This window comes from Schistocerca cancellata, chromosome 4 (genome assembly GCF_023864275.1).
Source record: "Schistocerca cancellata isolate TAMUIC-IGC-003103 chromosome 4, iqSchCanc2.1, whole genome shotgun sequence".
Taxonomy (NCBI): domain Eukaryota; kingdom Metazoa; phylum Arthropoda; class Insecta; order Orthoptera; family Acrididae; genus Schistocerca; species Schistocerca cancellata.
Window position 1 is genome coordinate 539405026 of NC_064629.1, and position 23906 is coordinate 539428931.

The 23906-nt window shown below is 39.3% G+C and overlaps 1 protein-coding gene across 1 annotated transcript in view; it reads left to right on the forward strand.

The window, feature by feature from the left end:
• LOC126183377 (protein unc-79 homolog) overlaps positions 1 to 23906 on the forward strand; it is an 852060-nt gene that overhangs the window by 751907 nt on the left and 76247 nt on the right. Inside the window, 1 exon segment of the mRNA XM_049925310.1 lies at positions 3392 to 3567. Within this exon segment, the coding sequence (XP_049781267.1) occupies positions 3392 to 3567 (176 nt within the window).

Below are 23906 nucleotides of genomic sequence, written 5' to 3' on the forward strand. Positions count from 1 at the left end.
ACCACTGTGGCTCTTTTCCATCTCTTACGATCTTGCTTGGCACATACTCATCTAACGCATAATGTACGACGGTTTTGAACTTTGTCCACTGATCCTCAACACTATCTGTACTTGAGACAAAACTTTTGTGTTGAGCCAACAGGTACTCTGAAATCTGCTTTTTGTCACTTTTTCTAAACAGAAAAATCTTCCTACCCTTTTTAATATTCCTATTTACGGCTGAAATCATCGATGCCATAACCGCTTTATGATCGCTGATTCCCTGTTCTGCGTTAACTTTTTCAAGTAGTTCGGGTCTGTTTGTCACCAGAAGGTCTAATATGTTATCCCCACGAGTCGGTTCTCTGTTTAACTGCTCAAGGTAGTTTTCAGATAAAGCACTTAAAAAAAATTCACAGGATTCTTTGTCCCTGCCACCCGTTATGAACGTTTGAGTCTCCCAGTCTATATCTGGCAAATTAAAATCTCCACCCAGAACTATAACATGGTGGGGAAATCTACTCGAAATATTTTCCAAATTATCCTTCAGGTGCTCAGCCACAACAGCTGTTGAGCCAGGGGGCCTATAGAGACATCCAATTACCATGTCTGAGCCTGCTTTAACCGTGACCTTCACCCAAATCATTTCACATTTCGGATCTCCGTCAATTTCCTTCGATACTATTGCACTTCTTATCGCTATAAACATGCCTCCCCCTTCACTGTTCAGCCTGTCTCTACGGTATACCTTCCAATCTGAGTTAAGGATTTCATTACTGTTTACATCTGGTTTCAGCCAACTTTCTGTCCCTAGTACTATATGGGCATTGTGACCATTTATTAATGAGAGCAGTTCTGGGACCTTTCTATAGACGCTCCTGCAGTTTACTATTAGCACATTAATATCATTATTCCCTGTTGCATTTTGCATTCTCCTACCTTGCCGCGTCTCAGGAGGCGTCTTGTCGGGCCTAGGGAGGGGATTCTCTAACCTAAAAAACCCCCATGTGCACTCCACACATACTCCGCTACCCTTGTAGCCGCTTCCAGCGTGTAGTGCACACCTGACCTATTCAGGGGGACCCTACATTTCTCCACCCGATAGCGGAGGTCGAGAAATTTGCACCCTAGATCTCCTCAGAATCGTCTGAGCCTCTGGTTTAAGCCTTCCACTCGGCTCCAAACCAGAGGACCGCGATCGGTTCTGGGAACGATACTACAAATTGTTAGCTCTGATTCCACCCCGCGAGTGAGGCTTTCTGCCTTCACCAATTCCGCCAACCGCCTGTACGAACTGAGGATGACCTCTGAACCCAGACGGCAGGAGTCATTGGTGCCGACATGAGCAACAATTTGCAGTCGGGTGCACCCAGTGCTCTCTATCGCCGCCGGCAGGGCCTCCTCCACATCTCGGATGAGGCCCCCCGGCAAGCAGACAGAGTGAACACTGGCCTTCTTCCCCGACCTTCCCGCTATTTCCCTAAGGGGCTCCATCACCCGCCTAACGTTGGAGCTCCCAATAACTAATAAACCCCTCCCCCCGTGTGCCTGCTCGGACCTTGCTGAAGGAGCAGCCACATGTCCACTCACAGGCAGAGCGGGCGATGCCACACGGCCAGCCTCCACATTGACCCTCCGCCTCGTGCGCCGCGAACGCCGCTGAACCCGCCACTCCCCTTGGGGAGAGGGTGGCCCAACCGCGCCCGGTACCCGCGAAGATGTCTCGACAGCAGGGACAGTGTGTGAAGCATGTAACACCTGGGGTGTACCCTGCGACGCACCAGACTCCCCACTGCCGCTACACTCCGAGGCAGCAGCCTGAAGACGGCTGACCGCGGCCATCAACACGCTCAGCTGTTCGCGAACAGTGGCCAGCTCCTCCTGCATCCGTACACAGCAGTCACACATCCTATCCATCCTAAGGAATAAATTTACTGAAGAGAGTTGTTCAACCTTTAACTAGACTGCTAATTCACTAAAGGCGGCTGTTTATTCACTAAACTGGGGTTGCTAGCCACTTCTTGTAGAAAACAATGAAAATTGCACTACCTGTCTCTGGACTGTATTGAAAACAAACACTAGCACTACTGGCACTATGGTTGACTAAAGGGACTCTCTCTGACTGTATTCAAAACAAACACGAAATCTATGGAATACTATTAATAGCACCAGACAATTAAAGCTTCCTAAAAGCAAATACACACGGAAGAAGTGACAAGTAAGAAAAATACAGTTAATACTTAAATTAAGGTAGCTCGCTGCACAGCAGACGTGAAGCAGACGGCAGTTACGACGACACTGACACTGACTATGGTTGACTACAGGGACTCTCTGACTGTATTCAAAACAAACACGAAATCTATGGAACACTATTAATAGCACCAGACAATTAAAGCTTCCTAAAAGCAAATACACACGGAAGAAGAAGTGACAAGTAAGAAAAATACAGTTAATACTTAAATTAAGGTAGCTCGCTGCACAGCAGACGTGAAGCAGACGGCAGTTACGACGACACTGACACTGACTATGGCTGACTAAAGGGACTCTCTCTGACTGTATTCCAACCTGGAGTTTCCATTGTTTGATTGTTCATCCTTTTATTATTCAAGGACAACTAGTTGTTATGCATGTACATAAATTCTGCAGAACACACACACACACACACGCACACGCACACACACACACACACACACACACACACACACACACACACACACACACACACACACACACAAATGCACAAAAAATAGATTGTTCTAGTACATACAACAGTTAATCCTCAAAAAAGTTGCTGCCGTTCTGTTTTGAGCCCATTCAATTAAGTTTTATATTTTTCTATAATTAATTATATGGATGTTATGGAAATAGTCATCTTTCCAACTGAAGTGAGGGGATTTAAAACTTTCCAGGCATATAGATTTTTCTGTGGAATTTCATGATAACTTCTATTTATGATCCCACTAGCACATCTGTTATGTCCTCATAGCTCACTGCACAAGCATTCCTCCATGCAGTATCTGACTCTAAACCAGATATCATTGACTTTTGCCATTAGGAAACTTTTTCTCTATGTAAGTGACATCTTTCCATGATTTTACTGAACAAAGTGATTGATCTGATAGACACTGAAAAGGCAAGCTCTCACAATGAATGGCATGCAAAGCACTGAAGGGACTTACTGAGGAATGCATGTACTCAAATAACATCTGTGCAGAGACTTAGGACTTCAGTGTACATGTTCTAAAGATACCTTCAATAGAGGAGCCCAGTGTACTTTCATCACAAATAAGTGGAAGACTCAGTAATAAGATATCATGTGAGCATTTGATGTGTTCCTCATATCAACATTGCCGTAGTTTGTCCTCATATCTATGTATGTCTAGTAGAAATAAATATATATATTGTGTTCCAGAGCTACTGTAAAGGTATGGCAGCTGGACTGAATGAAGATACACTTGGTGGCGTACTGAAGAGTGGAATTGCACAATTCCTTGCCTTAGAAATCACAAGAGGAAACAGCAGAGACAGCAGAGCAGTGTCAAGATACTTGCCTTGGCTCTACAATGCACCTTCAGCTCTGCAACAAGGGTGTGTAATGCTGACTTGTTTGAAGCATTTCTGTCTCACATTTTTTTTCTGTTTGCAGTACTGATATTTGCAGTAGAAGCTATCTTATTTATTGTACTTAGTCTGTGATCATTGTCTTTCATGCTGTTGGAGCATTTTACAAAATAAATCATCAATACAAACCATAGAAATGCAAGTGATGAACTAAATCCATGCCTCATTATTACTGAAAACTGCATAAATAAGAGTCCAGTACAGTGAGATTGAGTTGAATAATTTATGACCTAAGTAAAAAAATAGTTCTCCTTCCAGTTAGTACAAAAATGTGAACATTTTCCAGCTCTTCAAATCCCACAAAATAATATTTTTTGTGTATATGCTGCTGGCTCTTAAAATTGTAACATCAAATTTCCATGAAGTGTGCTGCTGTATTTTAGACAACTGGCACAAAGTAGGTAGGAGTAACACTTGTAAATTCTGTATATAAATTAATATTATGCAATCAGTTTTTCATTTATAAATCACATTTGAATGTTAATTGTTTGTGAGAAGATCATGTTATGACGTGTAATGGGGAGAAATGTCTACCAGCCCATGTTAGAATTCAATAGCAGCGGAACTGTGACCTACTGAGACTGCAACTGATCATTCTGCAGTATTAGCACTCACATTAATTGACGTATGATACACTGCCATGCAGGATCTCAATGGCTATGCATGATTAGTGCCCAATAGGACAGACATATTGATCCTCCACCTGTGCAGCATTGTACTGGTACATCAGATAACTTGAACCTTGTTTGCAGTAGGAGAAGTATCCACATGGGCAGCACCACAGACTATCAGCATGGTGTAGATCCTTGTGGCTTCTCTTGACACAGCAGCAGAGACAGGCATGATAAAAAATATAGTGTACCCAATAAAAGCATTGGAAACAAGAGTGGTACTATGTGATCTTTTCAAATAAGTTACAATTTTGCTTGTACTATCCCAGTTCACATATATGAGTATGTGTGGATGTTTTGAGGAGAACAGATGTTGCCACATTTGCATTTGTCATCATCACACGCCCACCACCTAGCGTGATGTTATGGGGTGCCACTGGGTACACAGCAGTATTACCTCTTGTTCATATAGTCAGTAATAATGGACAGCAATCATTACATCTCTGATGCGTTAAAGCCAGGAGATGTACCATGTTTTCAAGGTCTCCATGATATTGCCTTTCAACAAGATAATGCAGGGCTAAATGTCTCCCATCTTATACCAACCAACTTACCACAATACAAAAGAGTTCCACTGGTGCCCTGGTAACTGTGTTCTACGAAACTATAAGTCAATGAAAATATTTGTTCATAGGCTGCAAAAGGCTGGAGCAGCTCAGTTTCTCAGCCAGCACTGTGAACTAAATTTTGCACCCTATATGCCTCCAAAGCAACTATGAATTTAACCATGTGTCCTTACTCCTATACTGTATATGCACAATAAATAAAATTTTATTATTTGCTGTCTGTCCTAGTGTTTCACTTATAATAGGCAGTAGTGTAATAAAAACAACTTTTAACAGCAACTTTCATATTATCAGTAATGCCATTAATTATGGTATAAAGGCCATGCAAAACTACAATTTTCACATATCATTCAAAAACATCTCTTTTCAATCCATTAGGTAGTAACGAATGTTGTTCCTATAAATTTATGGCCAACAAGTTACTATCTCTGTCACCAAAAAAGTGTTTTGTTATAAATGACCATATTCTTATGAACAAACATAATCAATCTATAAATGCCCACAAATTGTACATTAGATCAAAATTTTTGTGTGAAGATTTTGCAGCATCACCTTCGGATAAGACAGATTTTGAAGGTATTTACATTACTCCAAACACTGCCAGGGTGTTGAATTTATTACTTAATGTACAGGGTTATTACAAATGATTGAAGCGATTTCACAGATCTACAATAACTTTATTATTTGAGATATTTTCACAATGCTTTGCACACACATACAAAAAGTCAAAAAGTTTTTTTAGGCATTCACAAATGTTCAATATGTGCCCGTTTAGTGATTCGGCAGACATCAAGCTGATAATAAAGTTCCTCCCACACTCGGCGCGGCATGTCCCCATCAATGAGTTCAAAAGCATCGTTGATGCGAGCTCGCAGTTCTGGCACGTTTCTTGGTAGAGGAGATTTAAACACTGAATCTTTCACATAGCCCCACAGAAAGAAATCGCATGGGGTTAAGTCGGGAGAGCGTGGAGGCCATGACATGAATTGCTGATCATGATCTCCACCATGAACGATCCATCGGTTTTCCAATCTCCAGTTTAAGAAATGCCGAACATCATGATGGAAGTGCAGTGGAGCACCATCCTGTTGAAAGATGAAGTTGGCACTGTCGGTCTCCAGTTGTGGCATGAGCCAATTTTCCAGCATGTCCAGATACACGTGTCCTGTAACGTTTTTTTTGTAGAAGAAAAAGGGGCCGTAAACTTTAAACCATGAGATTTCACGAAAAACGTTAACTTTTGGTGAATTGCGAATTTGCTGCACGAATGCATGAGGATTCTCTACCGCCCAGATTCGTACACTGTGTCTGTTCACTTCACCATTAAGAAAAAATGTTGCTTCATCACCGAAAACAAGTTTCGCACTGAACGCATCCTCTTCCATGAGCTGTTGCAACCGCGCCGAAAATTCAAAGTGTTTGACTTTGTCTTCGGGTGTCAGGGCTTGTAGCAATTGTAAACGGTAAGGCTTCTGCTTTAGCCTTTTCCGTAAGATTTTCCAAACCGTCGGCTGTGGTACGTTTAGCTCCCTGCTTGCTTTATTCGTCGACTTCCGCGGGCTACACGTGAAACTTGCCCGCACGCGTTCAACCGTTTCTTCGCTCACTGCAGGCCGACCCGTTCATTTCCCCTTACAGAGGCATCCAGAAGCTTTAAACTGCGCATACCATCGCCGAATGGAGTTAGCAGTTGGTGGATCTTTGTTGAACTTCATCCTGAAGTGTCGTTGCACTGTTATGACTGGCTGATGTGAGTGCATTTCAAGCACGACATACGCTTTCTTGGCTCCTGTCGTCATTTTGTCTCACTGCGCTCTCGAGCGCTCTGGCAGCAGAAACCTGAAGTGCGGATTCAGCCGAACAAAACTTTATGAGTTTTTCTACGTATCGGTATTGTGTCGTGACCATATGTCAATGAATGGAGCTACAGTGAATTTATGAAATCGCTTCAATCATTTGTAATAGCCCTGTATTTCCTAAATGTTTAATTCCACGTTTTATAGGTGAGACATCTTAACACATTATTTTAGTTCAGGGTTTTTGCACACCTCCTGTGTCACACTCTGACATACATTTCATAAGGCTTTATAAGTTTATTTTGCGAACAATGACTCTGACATGCCTATATTTATGACTGGGCCTAATTTCCTCCAGTCATCCATAGCAAAATGAACAAGCTTTTATTTATTGCTAAAATTTCTACAAAACCCATGACAGTGAAAGTGCATTTGTCTTTGACTTTGACACTATAATTATGCCCTCTTGTAGCAAAGATTTCTATGGCATCAGCCGTTTTTTTGTTAATTTCTGAAGATGTAAAATGACCATGGTGTTTGCTTAACATAAGTTATACCTGTTAAGGTGTTCAGTATATACTACAAGTTATATATCAGTATATGGAGACAAGTGTTTAAATTAAAAATATACAAATTATATAACCTTTATTGTTTCATTAACCGATTAAGTCACTGCACTTAATCTTAGAAAGAGTATCAACCTACGTTTTATCGTCAGCTTCAGTTTAGTTTGCATATCTGTCTCTTACAATAGTTCCATTATCAGTAGTTGCTAAGAAGCCATTTCTTTTCTGGCTTACCCAATATTAATCAACACTGTTGATATCTACATTTTTTATTTAATGATTCCATAAACAATGCTCACGTTCCACTTTTTCTTATTGGCAAGGTGCATGTCCAAGCATAAGTAAACTAAAAGATTGATTCAAACACTGCACTGCATTACTAAACATGATACTATTGGAGGAAGCATGGTCTTACATTCCTCCAACCTTTTGGTTCACTTACTTAACCAGTTATATGGGGACCCATAGTATAAAATGGACTACAAACCACAATGAAATATAGTATTATTCATATTTTTAATTCATTGACAGAGGTGGAAGAACTGATTAGTGACAGAAAAACTTCCAAGACCAACAAATAGTTGAAGCACGCCTCTCTTTATTTGTACTTTGGCACTTACCTACACAGCAACCATGCCACGCTGAGCAACGACACCACATACAAGGTGTTAGTGGTATAAGTGCAGATATTTCTGTTGATGTCTGAGGACAGTGTACTGAGTGACATTACATTAGTATTTGCTTCATCTTCAGACCAATAGGTATAGCTGTTATAAATAGTATGTTTTTAGGTCGGTTACCGCCGCCCCCCCCCCCCTCTCCCCCCCCCCCCTCCCCCCCACCCAAGAAGTCACTCAGATATTGAAATGTGGACATGTGGAGGCAAAACAAATAGTCATGGCCAATGCCCCTACTTCACTGTTTTAAGTATGATGTTGCACGGGGGGGGATACATTATTATTCTGCCTATGAAATCATCCACATCAGACTTGGGTTTCATAAAGATTGTGCAAGATGGGTCCCAAAACAACTCACACAGTTGCATAAACAAATGCACTTAAGCAACTGCAAAAAACATTTGGATCTCTATGGTAACTTCTTAGACAGGATCATTACTGGTGACGAAAGATGGATCCATCATTATGAGCCGGAGAGTAAATGGGAGAGTATGGATTGGAAACATCCAACTTCGCCATGCAAGAAAAAGTTCAAGACCAAACCGTCCACAGGAAAACTGATGCTTACAGTTTTTTGGGATGCGTAAGGTCCAGTACTGGAAAACTATGGGGAAAGGGGCACAATAATAAACAGTGTACATTACAGTGAGATATTTACTGTCAGGCTAAAGCCTGCAATTCGAAGCAAATGCCAAGGATTGCTGTCAAAAGGTGTTGTGTTGTTGCACAGCAATGCCCATCTGCATACTGCTGCCCACACTGCTGAAACACTCCAGAAACTTAAATTTGAAGTACTGGATCATCCTCCGTATAGTGCCAATCTTGCCTCTTCTGACTATCACTTGTTTGGTCCACTCAAACAGGCATTAAGGGGCCATCTGTTTCCCTGGGACGAAGCAGTGAAAGAAGAACAATGGGCCAAGTGCACTGAAATGCAAGGAGACTATATCAAAAAATGATGTTCTTGTAAGTTTCCTATTTGATTACAATAAAAATTTATATCTACTTTTTGGATAATAATTGACTTACCCTCGTATCTACTAGTTTTGGTCCTTGAAAGACTCCTAAACATATACTTACATGACAGCAATATTTACAAGAAGTTACACCTTCTATCCCATACTACTTACATTTACCTAAACTTCCATAGCATCAATGTGCCACTTCATCTGAACTATTCTCCTTACACTTACTGCTGTAATGCCCTCTTTGGTGGCATGTCCGACATATCATGTCATGTGACTCAGTGCATGGAGATACATAAACTGGCAGGCATTCATACAACTGGTTTCATTGGTTCCTTCCCTGGGCCCTTCCCAGGTACCACAACCAAATTTATTCATGACATAATCAAACAGGACAATAGAAAGAGGACAAATCCAGGGACAATAAACACAAGGAACTAACAAGTGGTTATAGATGCATATGCTGCAACTTATTCTTGACTGGATTAGTGATGATTAAACTTCCATTGATCCCCCTTCTGGCACCGAAATGAAGTGGCCCGGTAGGTAATTACTGCTAAAGAGGTGCAGATGAGTTATTCTTCAGATTGTAGAGATGGCATTCAGCTCTCCCACTTAGGCATTTGTGAAAATTATTTCTTGTTCCAACAAACTTAGAGCATTTTCAGGTGTGCATCCTCATCATGTGGTGCACCATGGTCTTGATCTATGTTGTACCTGGTGGTCAAAAAGTCAGTATAAATTTGAAAACTGAATAAATCACAGAATAATGTAGATAGAGAGGTAAAAATTGACACACATGCTTGGAATGACATGGGGTTTTATTAGAACCAAAAAAATACAAAAGTTCAAAAAATGTCTGACAGATGGCACTTCATCTGATCAGAACAGCAATAATTGCATAACAAAGTAAGACAAAGCAAAGATGATGTTCTTTACAGGAAATGCTCAATATGTCCACCATCATTCCTCAACAATAGCTGTAGTCGAGGAATAATGTTGTGAACAGCACTGTAAAGCATTCCAGAGTTATGATGAGGCATTGGCGTCTGATGTTGTCTTTCAGCATCCCTAGAGATATCGGTCGATCACGATACACTTGCAACTTCGGGTAACCCCAAAGCCAATAATCGCACAGACTGAGGTCTGGGGACCTGGGAGGCCAAGCATGATGAAAGTGGTGGCTGAGCACACGACCATCACCAAACGACGTGCGCAAGAGATCTTTCATGCATCTAGCAATATGGGATGGAGCGCCATCCTGCATAATCATCATACATTCCAGCAGGTATTTATCAGCCAGGCTGGGGATGATGCGATTCTGTAACATATCGGCATACCTCTCATCCGTCACGGAAGCAGTTACAAAACCAGAATCACGCATTTCCTTGAAGAGAAAAGGCCCAATAATGGTAGATGTGGTAAATCCAACCCATGCCGTGACTTTCTCGTCATGCAATGGAGTTTCCATGGCAGTTCTAGGATTTTTGGTACCCAAAATTCTGCAGTTGTGGGTGTTGACAGACCCTTGTGAAATGAGCTTCATCGGTCCACAACACATTACTCAACCAATCGTCATCTTCCGCCATCTTTTGAAATGCCCACACCACAAATGCCCTTCGCTTCACTAAATCGCCAGGTAACAGTTCATGATGCCGATGGATTTTGTACAGATAGCATCGGAGGGTACGCCTCAGTGCCAACCAAACATTAGTGTATGGAATGCCGGTGGGATGTGTGACTGCACGAGCACTGACTTCCCCGTGCATAGACAAACCCACTACAGTCTCCATTTCTTCCTGAACTGTCTCAGCAGCATTACGCCTTGTGCTCGGTCGGCCACTACGGGGTCTATCGTGTCTTTGAACTTCCAAATCATTCTCACCACAGCTGCATTTGTCAATGGACCTATACTCGTTCGAATCCCTTTCCTATGGCAATAGGATCGTAATGCTGAACTAGCACATTCCCCATTCTCATAATACAGCTTCACTAAAAGCGCCTTTTCAGGTAATGTCAACATGCTGTGACTGCTGGCGCATCTGATTCTCTCCCTCATTACAGCTCCTTTTATACACAATTGTCATGCACAGTCACTGACGTTTTGCTGTCCAGCACCATCTGTCGGACATTTTGTGAACTCTGTTTTTTTTTTTTTTCCCCTAATAAAACCCCATGTCATTCCAAGCATGTGTGTCAATTTTTACCTCTCTATCTACATTATTCATTATTCCATGGTTTATTAAGTTTTCAAATTTATACCGACTTTTTGGTCACCTGGGATATGTTCCACAAGTGTGGGTAGATGATGATCTCACAGACCTGAACCGCAGAGCATTGTCATGACATCAGTAACTGCTACGCTCAGTGTGGCCTGAGCATGGAGTTGCTTTCCATGGCAGACATACCTGAACTGTGCTGTGTCAGGTGTTGGCGTGGTGGTCTGGATTGTTGTCAGGGTGTATACACCCTGGGACAACTGGGAAATCTGGGAAAAATGTGGGAATTTTTCATCTGGGAGAAAGTCAGGAAAAAACCAGAAATTTTTCAGAAGTCTGGGAATTTATCATTGTTTTAGTTTTCAGTTAAATTTTTGTAAGTCTGACTGGTAAAAACTGATACGCTAACAAATAATATTACTGTATCCTACTACTGCAAAATAATACTGCACCAATAAAACATAAGTGAGAGAAAAATACCAAAATAAGACTTTAATTGCAAAGGAAATGCACCATTTACAACAACAAAACACTGTGCACACACAAGCGTCTGCCAACAGCAAAATGTGTCAGAGACCTTAGGAACTGCTTCTGATGAGTGTGACATCACAACTGTTTACATCAGATTTGTTTGAACAGTTGCCAGTGGGCTCATGTGCATGCCCAGTTCAGTCACATATGAGCTGTACAGTCTCCCGCTTCTCTTGCTACTTGAATCCATATGCTAACTGGAAAAAAATTTTCTGGTGTTCCCAAGCTGCCAGATTCATGCATGCACAGAGCAGTCTGAGTCACACTGGGGAGAGGGATAGTCTCCACATGACCCATGTTTATGTTTAGTGATTTTGCTGTTTCCTCTTTGTGTATAGCTCCCACATCAAATGAAAACAAAACGGATTTCTGTGGCTGTGAGCTATCAAATGAATTAAAATACATTTGCATAATTACAGAAGATGAAATATATTATTAGTTTCAGTTTTCTGATTTTGTTTCATTTCCACATTTTTGGCAGTTAAACAATAATCACCTGGCAGAACAATGAAGTTATTTTTATCAAATGTTAAGTAGTTTGGTTTTTATTAATCTTTTCCACTGAAGGAGTCAATTTATTTGAAACAAACCATTTCATTCCACAGTGTAGGCTAGTTCCTACTGTTCGCTGAATTTCAAGTGCAGTTTTCATCTTCTGGCACATATGGAATTTTGCCATAATAAAGAACCAAAAATGAGATAGTGCAGTACTGGTACTTCAAGAAAATTTACGTCCCAAAAACCACACTGAGAAGCTTAACATCAGGTTGGGGCCTACTTCACTGTGAATCAGGACATATGAATGTGCACTTCAAGCAGAATTATGCAATTTAGTATGGTTTACAAACTCCCAATCCTCTTGGTGTATCCTCTGATATCCTGTATCTTTTGTGATGTAATATAAGATATCTTAATGCTTAATATGTACTAACATACAAGCTTCCATTGCCATTGTAGCTGCACAAGTGCGGTAATGCCTACTTTCTGGCACACTCTGGCAACTGCTGAAATGAACTTATTTCTAACAGGTCTTAGGAAAATATTGCAAATGGTCATTTGAACAGCATTACTTTCAAAGTAAACTTCCTTTTACGTTACGTTTGGAATGTGTGATTAATATTTGAAATAATAGAGCATTTGGCTCTCATTTAAAACATAACAATTTGAGGACCAGTATTTCAAGCACAAAAGACCAGACATTTATGTCATTATTTTAAATTTTACTGGCACATTTGTGTGACGTATCTTAAAGTGTAACATACACAAAAAAGACCAATATTACATGTGAAAGCTTAGCTTCTATTGTAGCTTATTAATCTTCAAAATCAGTATTGTATGTGAAAGTTTAGTTTTCCTTGTAGCTACACTATGTATAGTAATTTAAACCATTAACTTTTCCTATTTGTGTGTTTGCTCTACTTAAGTGCTGTTGCAATTGACTAACAATATCATGTCCTATGCTTTGAATATTAGCTGTCATCAGCTGGTGAGATCACATGACATGAGCTATGATTTTTTTTTTTCTTTTTTTCTTTTCTTTTCTGGGTTTCATTTTCTAAAGTGGTGTTAGGAAGATCTACGTCATTGTATAAAACATGAACCATCCAAAGGATTGATAAGTGTAAAGAGTTCCATGGGAAAGTATACTGTCACTTAACACTGAAAAAGTGTATTTTCACCCAGGAAAAAGCATATTTTGTAACTGGGAAATCTGGAAAAAATCTGGGAATGTTCTTTCCTTGTCCCTGTATACACTCTGGTTATGCTTTCAGCAAGGCACCTGGTACCTGCCCAGCTGTGGTGAGTGACTGAGGTGTAAATGTTCAGTGTGTAAGCCCCAGTCCAGCATGTGGCTGTGACCATGTAGGCTGCAGATTACTCACCTTGAACCATAGGGTAATGGTATTTTGGTTTCTGCTAAATATGCCAGGAGTCCATTACATGCAGAAGGTGGCTACATGGGCAGTGGACACTGTGTGACATGGACTGGGCAATTTTTTAGGTTAGAATGTCTCAGAAAAACACAAAGATGGCTTCAGTCTCAAAGGGGGCATGTTGAACACAGGAAGAACTTATATCTAAGAACTATTGGTATAACAGTGGTAAATTGTCATAGCTGTGCTGTGAAATTACCAGAGCTGCAATCACTAATATAAATCAGTGATGCTGCAACTGTTATAGGCACTGAAAGCAGGCCAAAGCCGGAGATGAGTTCAGACAAAATTTTTATGAAGGACCTAACGGTGTTCAGAAAGGATAGGCTAAATACAGTCAGTGGTGGCGTGTTGGTTGCTGTTAGTACTAGTTTATCTTGTAGCACAATTGAAGTAGATAGTTCCTGTGAGTGAGTATGGGTAGACATCATTCTTGGCAACCAGAACAAAATAATAATTTAATCCTTTTACTGGCCTCCCAACTCAGATGATACAATTGCTGAAAGGTTCAAAGAAAACTTGAGTCTAATTACAAATACATACCCAACTCCTACAATTATAGTTGGTGATGACTTCAATTTACCTTAGGTATGTTGGCGAACATACATGCTTAAATCCAGAAATCATCTGAAATTGTGCTAAGTGCATTCTCTGAAATTTATTTCAAGCAATTAGTTCATGAGCCCATTCAAATAGTAAACAGTTGTGAATTCACACTTGACCTCTTAACAGCAAATAATCCTGAACTACAAATGAGCATCAAAAAAAGATACTGGGATAAGTAAACACAGTGTTGTTGTAGCCAGATCATATACCTTAACTCCCAAACCCTCCAGTAGTAAATGAAAAATATATCTAATCAAAAAATGGATAAAAATTCACTTGACACCTTCTTGAGAGACAATCTCCACTTGTTACAAATTAACAATGTAAGTGTAGATCAGATGTGGCTTGAATTCAAAGAAATAGTATCGACAGAAATTGAGAGATTTATACAAAATAAATTAACAAATGATGGACCTGATCTCCCATGGCAGCCAAAACTAGTCAGGAAAATGTTGCAGAAACAACAAAATGCATGCCAAATTCAAACAAATGCTAAATCTCCAAGATTGACAATCTTTTACAGAAGCTCAAAATTTAGCATGCACATCAATGCAAGATGCATACAATAGTTTCGACAATGAAAACTTGTCTCAAAAAATCCAAAGATATCCTGGTCTTATGTAAAGTATACCAGTGGAAATACACAATAAATGCCTTCTCACAGGTGATAACAAGGGAAATGCTCTTGATGACAGTGCTGCTAAAGTAAAAACAGCCTTCTGAAATTCCTTCACCAATGAAGATGAAGTGAATATTCCAGAATTTGAATCTAGAACAGTTGCCAGCATAAGTAACTTAGAAGTAGATATCATCAGCGTAGTGAAGCAACTTAAATTACTTAATAAAAGCAAGCTTTCAGGTCCAGACCATATATTAATTAGGTTTTTTTGAGAGTATACTGATGCAATAGCTTCATACTCAAGAATGAATCATATACAACTGATCACTTGATGAAAGATCCATACCTATAGACTGGAACATTGCTCAGGTCACACCAATATTCAAGAATGGCTATAGCAGTAATCTACTAAATTACAGGCCCATATCATTAACAGCAATATGCAGGAGGATTTTGACTATACAGGGTGGTCCATTGATAGTGACTGGGCCAAATATCTCACAAAATAAGCATCAAATGAAAAAACTACAAAGAACGAAACTCGTCTAGCTTGAAGGGGGAAACCAGATGGCGCTATGGTTGGCCCGCTAGATGTCGCTGCCATAGGTCAAACGGATATCAACTGCATTTTTTAAAATAGAAACCCCCATTTTTATTACATATTTGTGTAGTACGTAAAGAAAGATGAATGTTTTAGTTGGACCACCTTTTTCACTTTGTGATAGATGGTGCTGTAATAGTCGCAAATGTATAAGTATGTGATATCACATAACGTTCCACCAGTGCGGATGGTTTTTGCTTCGTGATACATTACCCATGTTAAAATTGACCGTTTACCAATTGCCAAAAAGGTTGATATCATGTTGATGAATGGTTATTGTGATGAAAATACCCAATGGGCTTGTGCAATGTATGCTGCTCTGTATCCGGGATGACATCATCCAAGTGTCCGGACCATTCGCCAGATAGTTACGTTATTTAAGGAAACAGGAAGTGTTCAGCCATATGTGAAACATCAACCACAACCTGCAACAAATGATGATGCCCAAGTAGGTGTTTTAGCTGCTGTCATGGCTAATCCGCACATCAGTAGCAGACAAATTGCGCAAGAACCAGGAATCTAATAAACGTCAGTGTTGAGAATGCTACATCAACATCGATTGCACCCGTACCATATTTCTATGTACCTGGAATTGCATGGCAATGACTTTGAATGTCATGTACAGTTCTGTCACTGGGAACAAGAGAAATTACGGGACAATGACAGATTTTTTACACGCATTCTATTTAGTGACAAAGCATTATTCACCAACAGCAGTAACATAAACTGACATAATATGCACTATTGGGCAACAGCAAATCCATTATGGCTGCTACAAGAGGAACATCAGTGACCTTGGTGGGTTAATGTATGGTGCGGCATTATGGGAGGGAGGATAATTGGCCCCCATTTTATCGAAGGCAATCTAAATGATGCAATGAATGCTGATTTCCTACGTAATGTTCTACCGACGTTACTATAAAATGTTTAACTGCATGACAGTATGGCGATGTACTTCCAACATGATGGATGTCCGGCACATAGCTCGTGTGCGATTGAAGCAGTATTGAATAGCATATTTCATGACAGGTGGACTGGCTGTCGAAGCACCATATCATGGCCCGCACGTTCACCGTATCTGACGTCCCCAGATTTCTTTCTGTGGGGAAAGTTGAAGGATATTTGCTATTGTGATCCACTGACATGCATCAGGGCATTGTCAATGCATGTGCGAACATTACGGAAGGCGAACTACTTGCTGTTGAGAGGAATGTCATTACATGTATTGCCAAATGCATTGAAGTTGACAGACATCATTTTGAGCATTTATTGCATTAATGTGGTATTTACAGGTAATCACGCTGAAACAGCATGCATTCTCAGAAATGGTAAGTTCACAAAGGTACATGTATCACACTGGAACAACCAAAATAAAATGTTCAAATCTACCTATGTTCTGTATTTTAATTTAAAAAACCTACCTGTTACCAATTGTTCATCTAAAATTGTGAGCCATATGTTTGTTCCTATTACAGCACCATCTATCACAAAGCAAAAAAAGTGGTCCAACTAAAACATTCATATTTCTTTACGTACTACACGAATATGTAATAAAAATGGGGGGTTCCTATTTTAAAAAAATGCAGTTGATATTCATTTGACCCATGGCAGCACCATCTAGCGACCCAACCATAGCGCCATCTGGTTTCCCCCTTCAAGCTAGACAAGTTTTGTTCCTTGTAGTTTTTTCATTTGACACTTATTTCGTGAGATATTTGGCCTGGTCATGATCAATGGACCATCTTGTATATTAGTGTTCAAACATTATGAATCACTTCAAAGAGAAAAATCTATTGAAACATAGTTGACACTATGAGCTCTTTACTCAGATGAAGTGCTGAATGCTGTCGTCAAGGTATTTCAAATTGATCCTATATTTCTAGATTTCCAGAAGGCTTTTGATACAGTACCTCACAAGTGCCATGTAATCAAATTGCGTGCTTATGGAATATTATCTCAGTTATGTGACTGGATTTGTGATTTCCTGTCAGATAGGCACCATTTGTAGTAATTGATGGAAAGTCATTGAGTAAAACAGAAGTGATTTCTTGCATTTTCCAGGGTAGTGTTATAGGCTCTCTGCTGTTCCTTATCTATATAAATGATTTAGCAGGAAAACTGGGCAGCTGTTTAAGGTTGTTTGCTGTCCTTTACTGTCTAGCAAAGTCACCAGAAGATCAAAATAAATTGCAAAATTATTTAGAAAAGGTATCTGTATGGTGCAAAAATTGGCAGTTGATCCTAAATAATGAAAAGTGTGAGGTCATCCACATGAGTGCTAAAAGTAATCCATTAAATTTTGCTTACTCAATATATCTAAAGACAATTAATTCAACTAAACAGCTAGGAATTACAATTATGAATAATTTAAATTGGAAAGAACATGCAGAGAATGTTGTGGCGAAGACAAACTAAAGACTGTGTTTTCTTGACAGAACACTTAGAAGATGCAACAGATTTACAAAAGAGACTGCCTATCCTAAGCTTGTCTGTCCTCTTTTGGGGTACTGCTGCATAGTGTGGGATGCTTACCAGATAGGATTAAAGGAGTACATTGAGAAAGTTCAAAGAAGGGCAGCACATTTTGTATTATTGAGAAACAGAGAAGAGAGTGTCACAGACATGATGCAGAATTTTGGATTGATATCATTAAAACAAAAGCATCTCTCATTGCTGCAGAATCTTCTCACAAAATTTCAGCCAGCAACTTTCTCCTCTAAATGCAAAAATATTTTGTTGACACTGACCTACATAGGGAGAAACTACCATCACAATAAAATAAGGGAAATCAGAGTTCACACAGAAAGATATAGGTGTTCATTTTTTCTACATGTTGTTCAAGAGTGGAATAACAGAGAATTAATTGTGAAGGTGGTTTGATGAACCCTCTGCCATGCACTTAAGTGTGATTTGCAGAGTATCCATGTAGAAGTAGATGTAGGTATAGAAGGTTGGTGTTGTTGGGTATCCAGTGGTCCAATGGCTGGGAGAGTCTTACTCACCCCTCAGCACATCAATGCTGTGGCTATACGCCCTATTGGGCAATCATATCAGAATGATGGTGGGGTAGTAGTGACCTCACAGTGGGTTTGTTGTTGTGATATTGCTGCTGCTATTGCCACATACACAGCTTGCTTAAGTGTCTCTGGTATCGGTAACACTGACTGACGGGTAGGAGGTGACACCCATGACCATAGCATGAGGCTGTAACAGCATATTGCTGCAAGTGTCCCTTTTATGCCACTGAATCCTCATGTGTTGGCTCATGCAATTACATTGAATCAGATATAATGTTGACAGTTGCTTTTGGTACTTTCTACTATATTCTGTTGCTCCCATTAAATTGTTTTTGATGGAGTAAAACCAAACCTGACCACAATGTAAAAAGGAGTTGTCATTTGGACGATTTAATTATACCAATTTATATTTTGTTACTGCTGTTCTTCTGGACACTGTTGACGTTATAAATCAAGTTTGTATTTAATAATGAGGATTCATTTATTATTGCAGTAAATGTGTGATTAAAATTTGTGCATTTTGTTGCCTAAGTACATATGAAATCTCAAGTTGGCTTCCTCCTTTTCTGTTAACTTGAAGAACAACTTCAAAGGGTGCAAGTGGAGACTGAAATACTCATGAAAATTTAGAAGCCCATTCCCAGTCATCATCTATTTCACAGATTTCCTGAATTAATTTGTCTGTTATTCTAGGAAAGATTAATTAAAGTCCATCTGTCCTCATTATTAGCCTTGGTTTCCTGTGACACCTCTTGTGCTATCAATGAAATTTCATTACTTAGCAGTAAAGGTCTTCTTCTAATAGTTTACTTTTAATTGCATCAGTTAGTTAATTCTTCTATGTATATCATTTGAGTTCATGTTGGTAAAAGTTTTTCCATTCAGAGATCATTGTAACTGTAGTATTTTGTTTCACACAACAGATTGCACATGAGATGTAGGTGATGACTTTGACACTGAAAAGGTCTTAGGCCAGATCTTTTTGTCTATAAAGATCTTAGTGTTGTATTTCTTACTACATTCCATGCAGCTTTCATGTTTCCTACTGCAGGAATGATTTTAAATATTTCCCCAATGGTAATAAAGTATGTCATCTCTAAAACTCTCATTGTCATTAGGCATTTACTTTTGTATCAGATGAAGGTAATGAATTTTAAATGTAGAAATTTTGCCTTGGTATCTGTACGAGATTTGGAAACTCATATTGTCAGTTGTTCATGACTTGGTGCATTGTCCATCCGAAAGGGGGCATCTCTTATGATGTGTAAAATTCTCAAATGTTGTATCACTTCTGGACAAAGACAATTTTTAAAACAGTCTGTGAACATTGTAGCTGTCATTCAAGACATCTTGTTGGACTTCATTTTTATAGAAAGAGTAGATTTGTCAATGTTCATAAACATACAATGATATTTGGAACTGTAGATAAGAAAAGGCTTGGATCTTAAATGTCCTCTTGCACTGGTGCAGAAAAGTTTAGTGTAATTGACTTCATTTGCTTTAAATCCAGAAACTTATCTTTTAAAATTAATGTTTAGTAAGGCAAAGGTTTTAAGCTTAAACCAATCTTACCAGTATTAAATAGTTCCTCTGGAGTGTAGTCTTGATTTGCCATAGTTTCTTTTAATGTATCTATAAATAAGCTTGCTGAAGTTCCATCAGGAACTTGCTGCATCTTTTCTGAATTTTATATTGTACAATTTATTTTGTTGTTTAAACCTATGTAGCACTCCTTATATGTGTAACTTTCCTTTGTTAACAGAAGTTTCACAGTCCTTTTTCTGAAATTATTATACAAAAGCTTTGCTTTTGTTCCGACAGTTACAGTAACTGCACCAATTTGTTTGTTATTATTGTCTTCTACTTATTTTACAGAATTTCTTATAGTCTTTCAGATATAGGGTCATAGACATTTCCAGTGATCTTTCCAGAACTAGGGCTGTATTTGTATACAATTGTGTATGGCAGAGCAGTCCTACTCATACTTCAGGACTACAAGAAGAAGCTTTGTTACATACTGCTTCACATTGTGTGATCCAAGCATTCTCTCTCTCATTCAACATGCACACAGGGCCCATTGTAGAAGTAGGAACAATTATCTGTAGACATAATTATTATTTACAAGTGGATGGGGTTATATGGCACAGTTGCCTTCCAAGATTTTTAGGCTGTATTTGTATAAGAATAAATAAATAAACTACAAATAAAAATTCCGTATTCACTAATATGCGACACCTTACTTTTTTTGACATGCATGGAAAACAGGAGTTACTAAATGCATCATTCAGAATGAGTGGAAGAAAATGGAAGAAATTAATTGGTCCGTGAAATTCAAAATCATGTTAAGCATTTCACAAAATATATCGTCATTTATGTTCTAACAGCCTTCTGAGGTGCCATGCCTGAATAAAATCTTCTTGGTTTGCAAGCTGCAACATGTCAGCTTTTGATAGCTGTATTTACCATTGTCATCAAGAGTAAAAGCCACGGACTGCTGGAGCTGACATGGTGCTTTACATATAATGGTGTGAGTGCAGCATCTGGAATGTCTCAGAGAGGGCTGAAGCGATGCTTGCATGGAAAGACAAGTTGAGCAACTCCTAGTAGCTTTGGTCTACCATGAACACAGTGACATCAAGTGGCACAAGGGCCTGGCACACCAACTGAAGTAGATTAGATGTACTTTTCATTCCATTTGATCCATAGTGAGGAGATCCTCTGGGATGTGGAACATGTCAGAAAACAAGAATACACAATAAAAAATTACAAAATAAGAACAAATATGTACCTTCCACAGATCCCAAATTAAATTGCCCTTATGGATGTGGAATCAGTCAAAAAAACTATTATAAATCTTGAGGCTATTTACATTTAAAAGGATATATAACTTTTCACCAAATATTAAATGTTCAATACACTTAGTTGCATATGATAATTCTTAGGCTGTTGGAGCAATGCAGCATCAAATAAAAAATAAAATAAAAAACATCTCAGTGCACTTATTTGCAATGATTCCATTAATGCTCAAAATTTATACAGAAGGCAGACTGTACACAATATTCACATTAGGTGGTATTATTAATAAGATACATGCATCAATCAGTTCTGCTCAGAAATACATCTGTGGAGTAGGAGATGGCCACCAATAAATCCTTTAGACTCTTCTCAAACTGAACTCTATTATTAGTTAAAGTTTTTGTGGCTACTGGGACTGTACACAATGTTCACATTAAGTGATATTATTAGTAATGGACACACGTCAGTCAATTCTGCTAAGAAATTCGTCTGTGGAGTAAGAATTAGACACCAACAAATCCTTTAGACTCTTCTCAGACTGAACTTTATTATTAGTTAAACATTTGATGGCTACTGGGACTGTACACAGTGTTCATATTGGGTGATATTATTAGTAACACATTGAAAATGTATTTTGCTGAACAGTGGACACATTTATGAACCAAAATAAGTGACTATAACCTTTGTGGAAGTTATTCTACTGATTCCATGAACTGAGCTGTTGGTTTGGAAAACAGATATTTTTTAATAAAAAATTTCATTCAGGAATAAATATACACTACTGGCCATTAAAATTGCTACACCAAGAAGAAATGCAGGTGATAAATGGGTATTCATTGGACAAATATATTATACTAGAACTGACATGTGATTACATTTTCATGCAATTTTGGTGCATAGATCCTGAGAAATCAGTACTCAGAACGACCACTCTGGCCGTAATAACGGCCTTGATCCGCCTGGGCATTGAGTCATACAGAGCTTGGATGGCGTGTATAGGTACAGCTGCCCATGCAGCTTCAACACCATACCACAGTTCATCAAGAGAAGTGACTGGCGTATTGTGACGAGCCACTTGCTCAGCCACCATTGACCAGACATTTTCAGTTGGTGAGAGATCTGGAGAATGTGCTGGCCAGGGCAGCAGTCGAACATTTACTCTATCCAGAAAGGCCTGTACAGGACCTGCAACATACGGTCGTGCATTATGCTGCTGAAATTTAGGGTTTCGCATGGATCGAATGAAGGGTAGAGCCACAGGTCGTAACACATGTGAAATGTAATGTCCACTGTTCAAAGTGCCATCAGTGCGAACAAGAGGTAACCAAGACATGTAACCAATGGCAGCCCATACCATCACACCAGGTGATACGCCAGTATGGTGATGACAAATACATGCTTCCAATGTGCGTTCACTGTGATGTCGCCAAACATGGATGCGACCATCATGATACTGTAAACAGAGCCTGGATTCATCCAAAAAAGTGATGTTTTGCCATTTGTGCACCCAGGTTCATCATTGAGTACACCATGGCAGGAGCTTCTGTCTGTGATGCAGTGTCAAGGGTAACCGCAGACACAGTCTCTGAGCTGATAGTCCATGCTGCTACAAATGTCATTGAACTGTTCATGCAGATGGTTGTTGTCTTGCAAACATCCCCATCTGCTGACTCAGGGATCAAGACGTGGCTGCATGATCCGTTACAGCAATGCAGATAAGATCCCTGTAATCTTGACTGCTAGTGATACGAGGCCATTGGGATCCAGCATGGCATTCCGTATTACCCTCCTGAACCCACCGATTCCATATTCTGCTAACAGTCATTGGATCTCGACCAACGCAAGCAGCAATGTCGCGATACGATAAACCACAATCACAATAGGCTCCAATCCGACCTTTATCAAAGTCGGAAAAATGATGGTATGCATTTCTCCTCCTTATATGAAGCATCACAACAACGTTTCACCAGACAATGCTTGTCAACTGCTGTTTGTGTATGAGAAATCAGTTGGAAACTTTCCTCATGTCGGCACGTTGTAGGTGCCGCCACCGGCACCAACCTTGTGTGAATGCTCTGAAAAGCTAATCATTTGCATATCACAGCATCTTCTTCCTGTCGGTTAATTTTCACGACTGTAGCATGTCATCTTCGTGGTGTAGCAATTTTAATGGCCAGTAGTGTATTAGGAAGCAGTATTTAGTATCCCCAGTTCTGTAAAGAGCCCTCTGCAGGATGTTCTTGAATTCACACCACAATGAATTCATATTGCTTGTTTTTGGGTTCAGAAGATTTTAGCTTGGCTTGATGAGTTACCCCAGAAAATAATCCTGTATGACAATATGGAACGAAAGTATGCATAGCAAGCTAGCTTTTTTACTTTTATATTCGTATGTCTGACATCATCTGCATAGCAAATTGAGATTTGGTTTGGCACTTTATCTCCTTTCTTACACAAATGCTTAACTTCAACATATTTCAAGCATTCAGGAAATGTTCCACTAATGAAAGACTGGTTACACGATGACCTTAAAATATCACTAAACTCAGAGGCACATTTTTTAATCAACTTTGTTGATATATTATTATATCCACAAGAACTTTTTTTGTTTTAAGGATTTTATGGTGAAAATTACTTCTAATGGTATTGTGATGGTCATACTCATATTAAACAATGGAAATCCAGGATGGAATGTAACAGTATAATGAGAAGGAAAGTTGATACTCAGCATATAGATGAGAT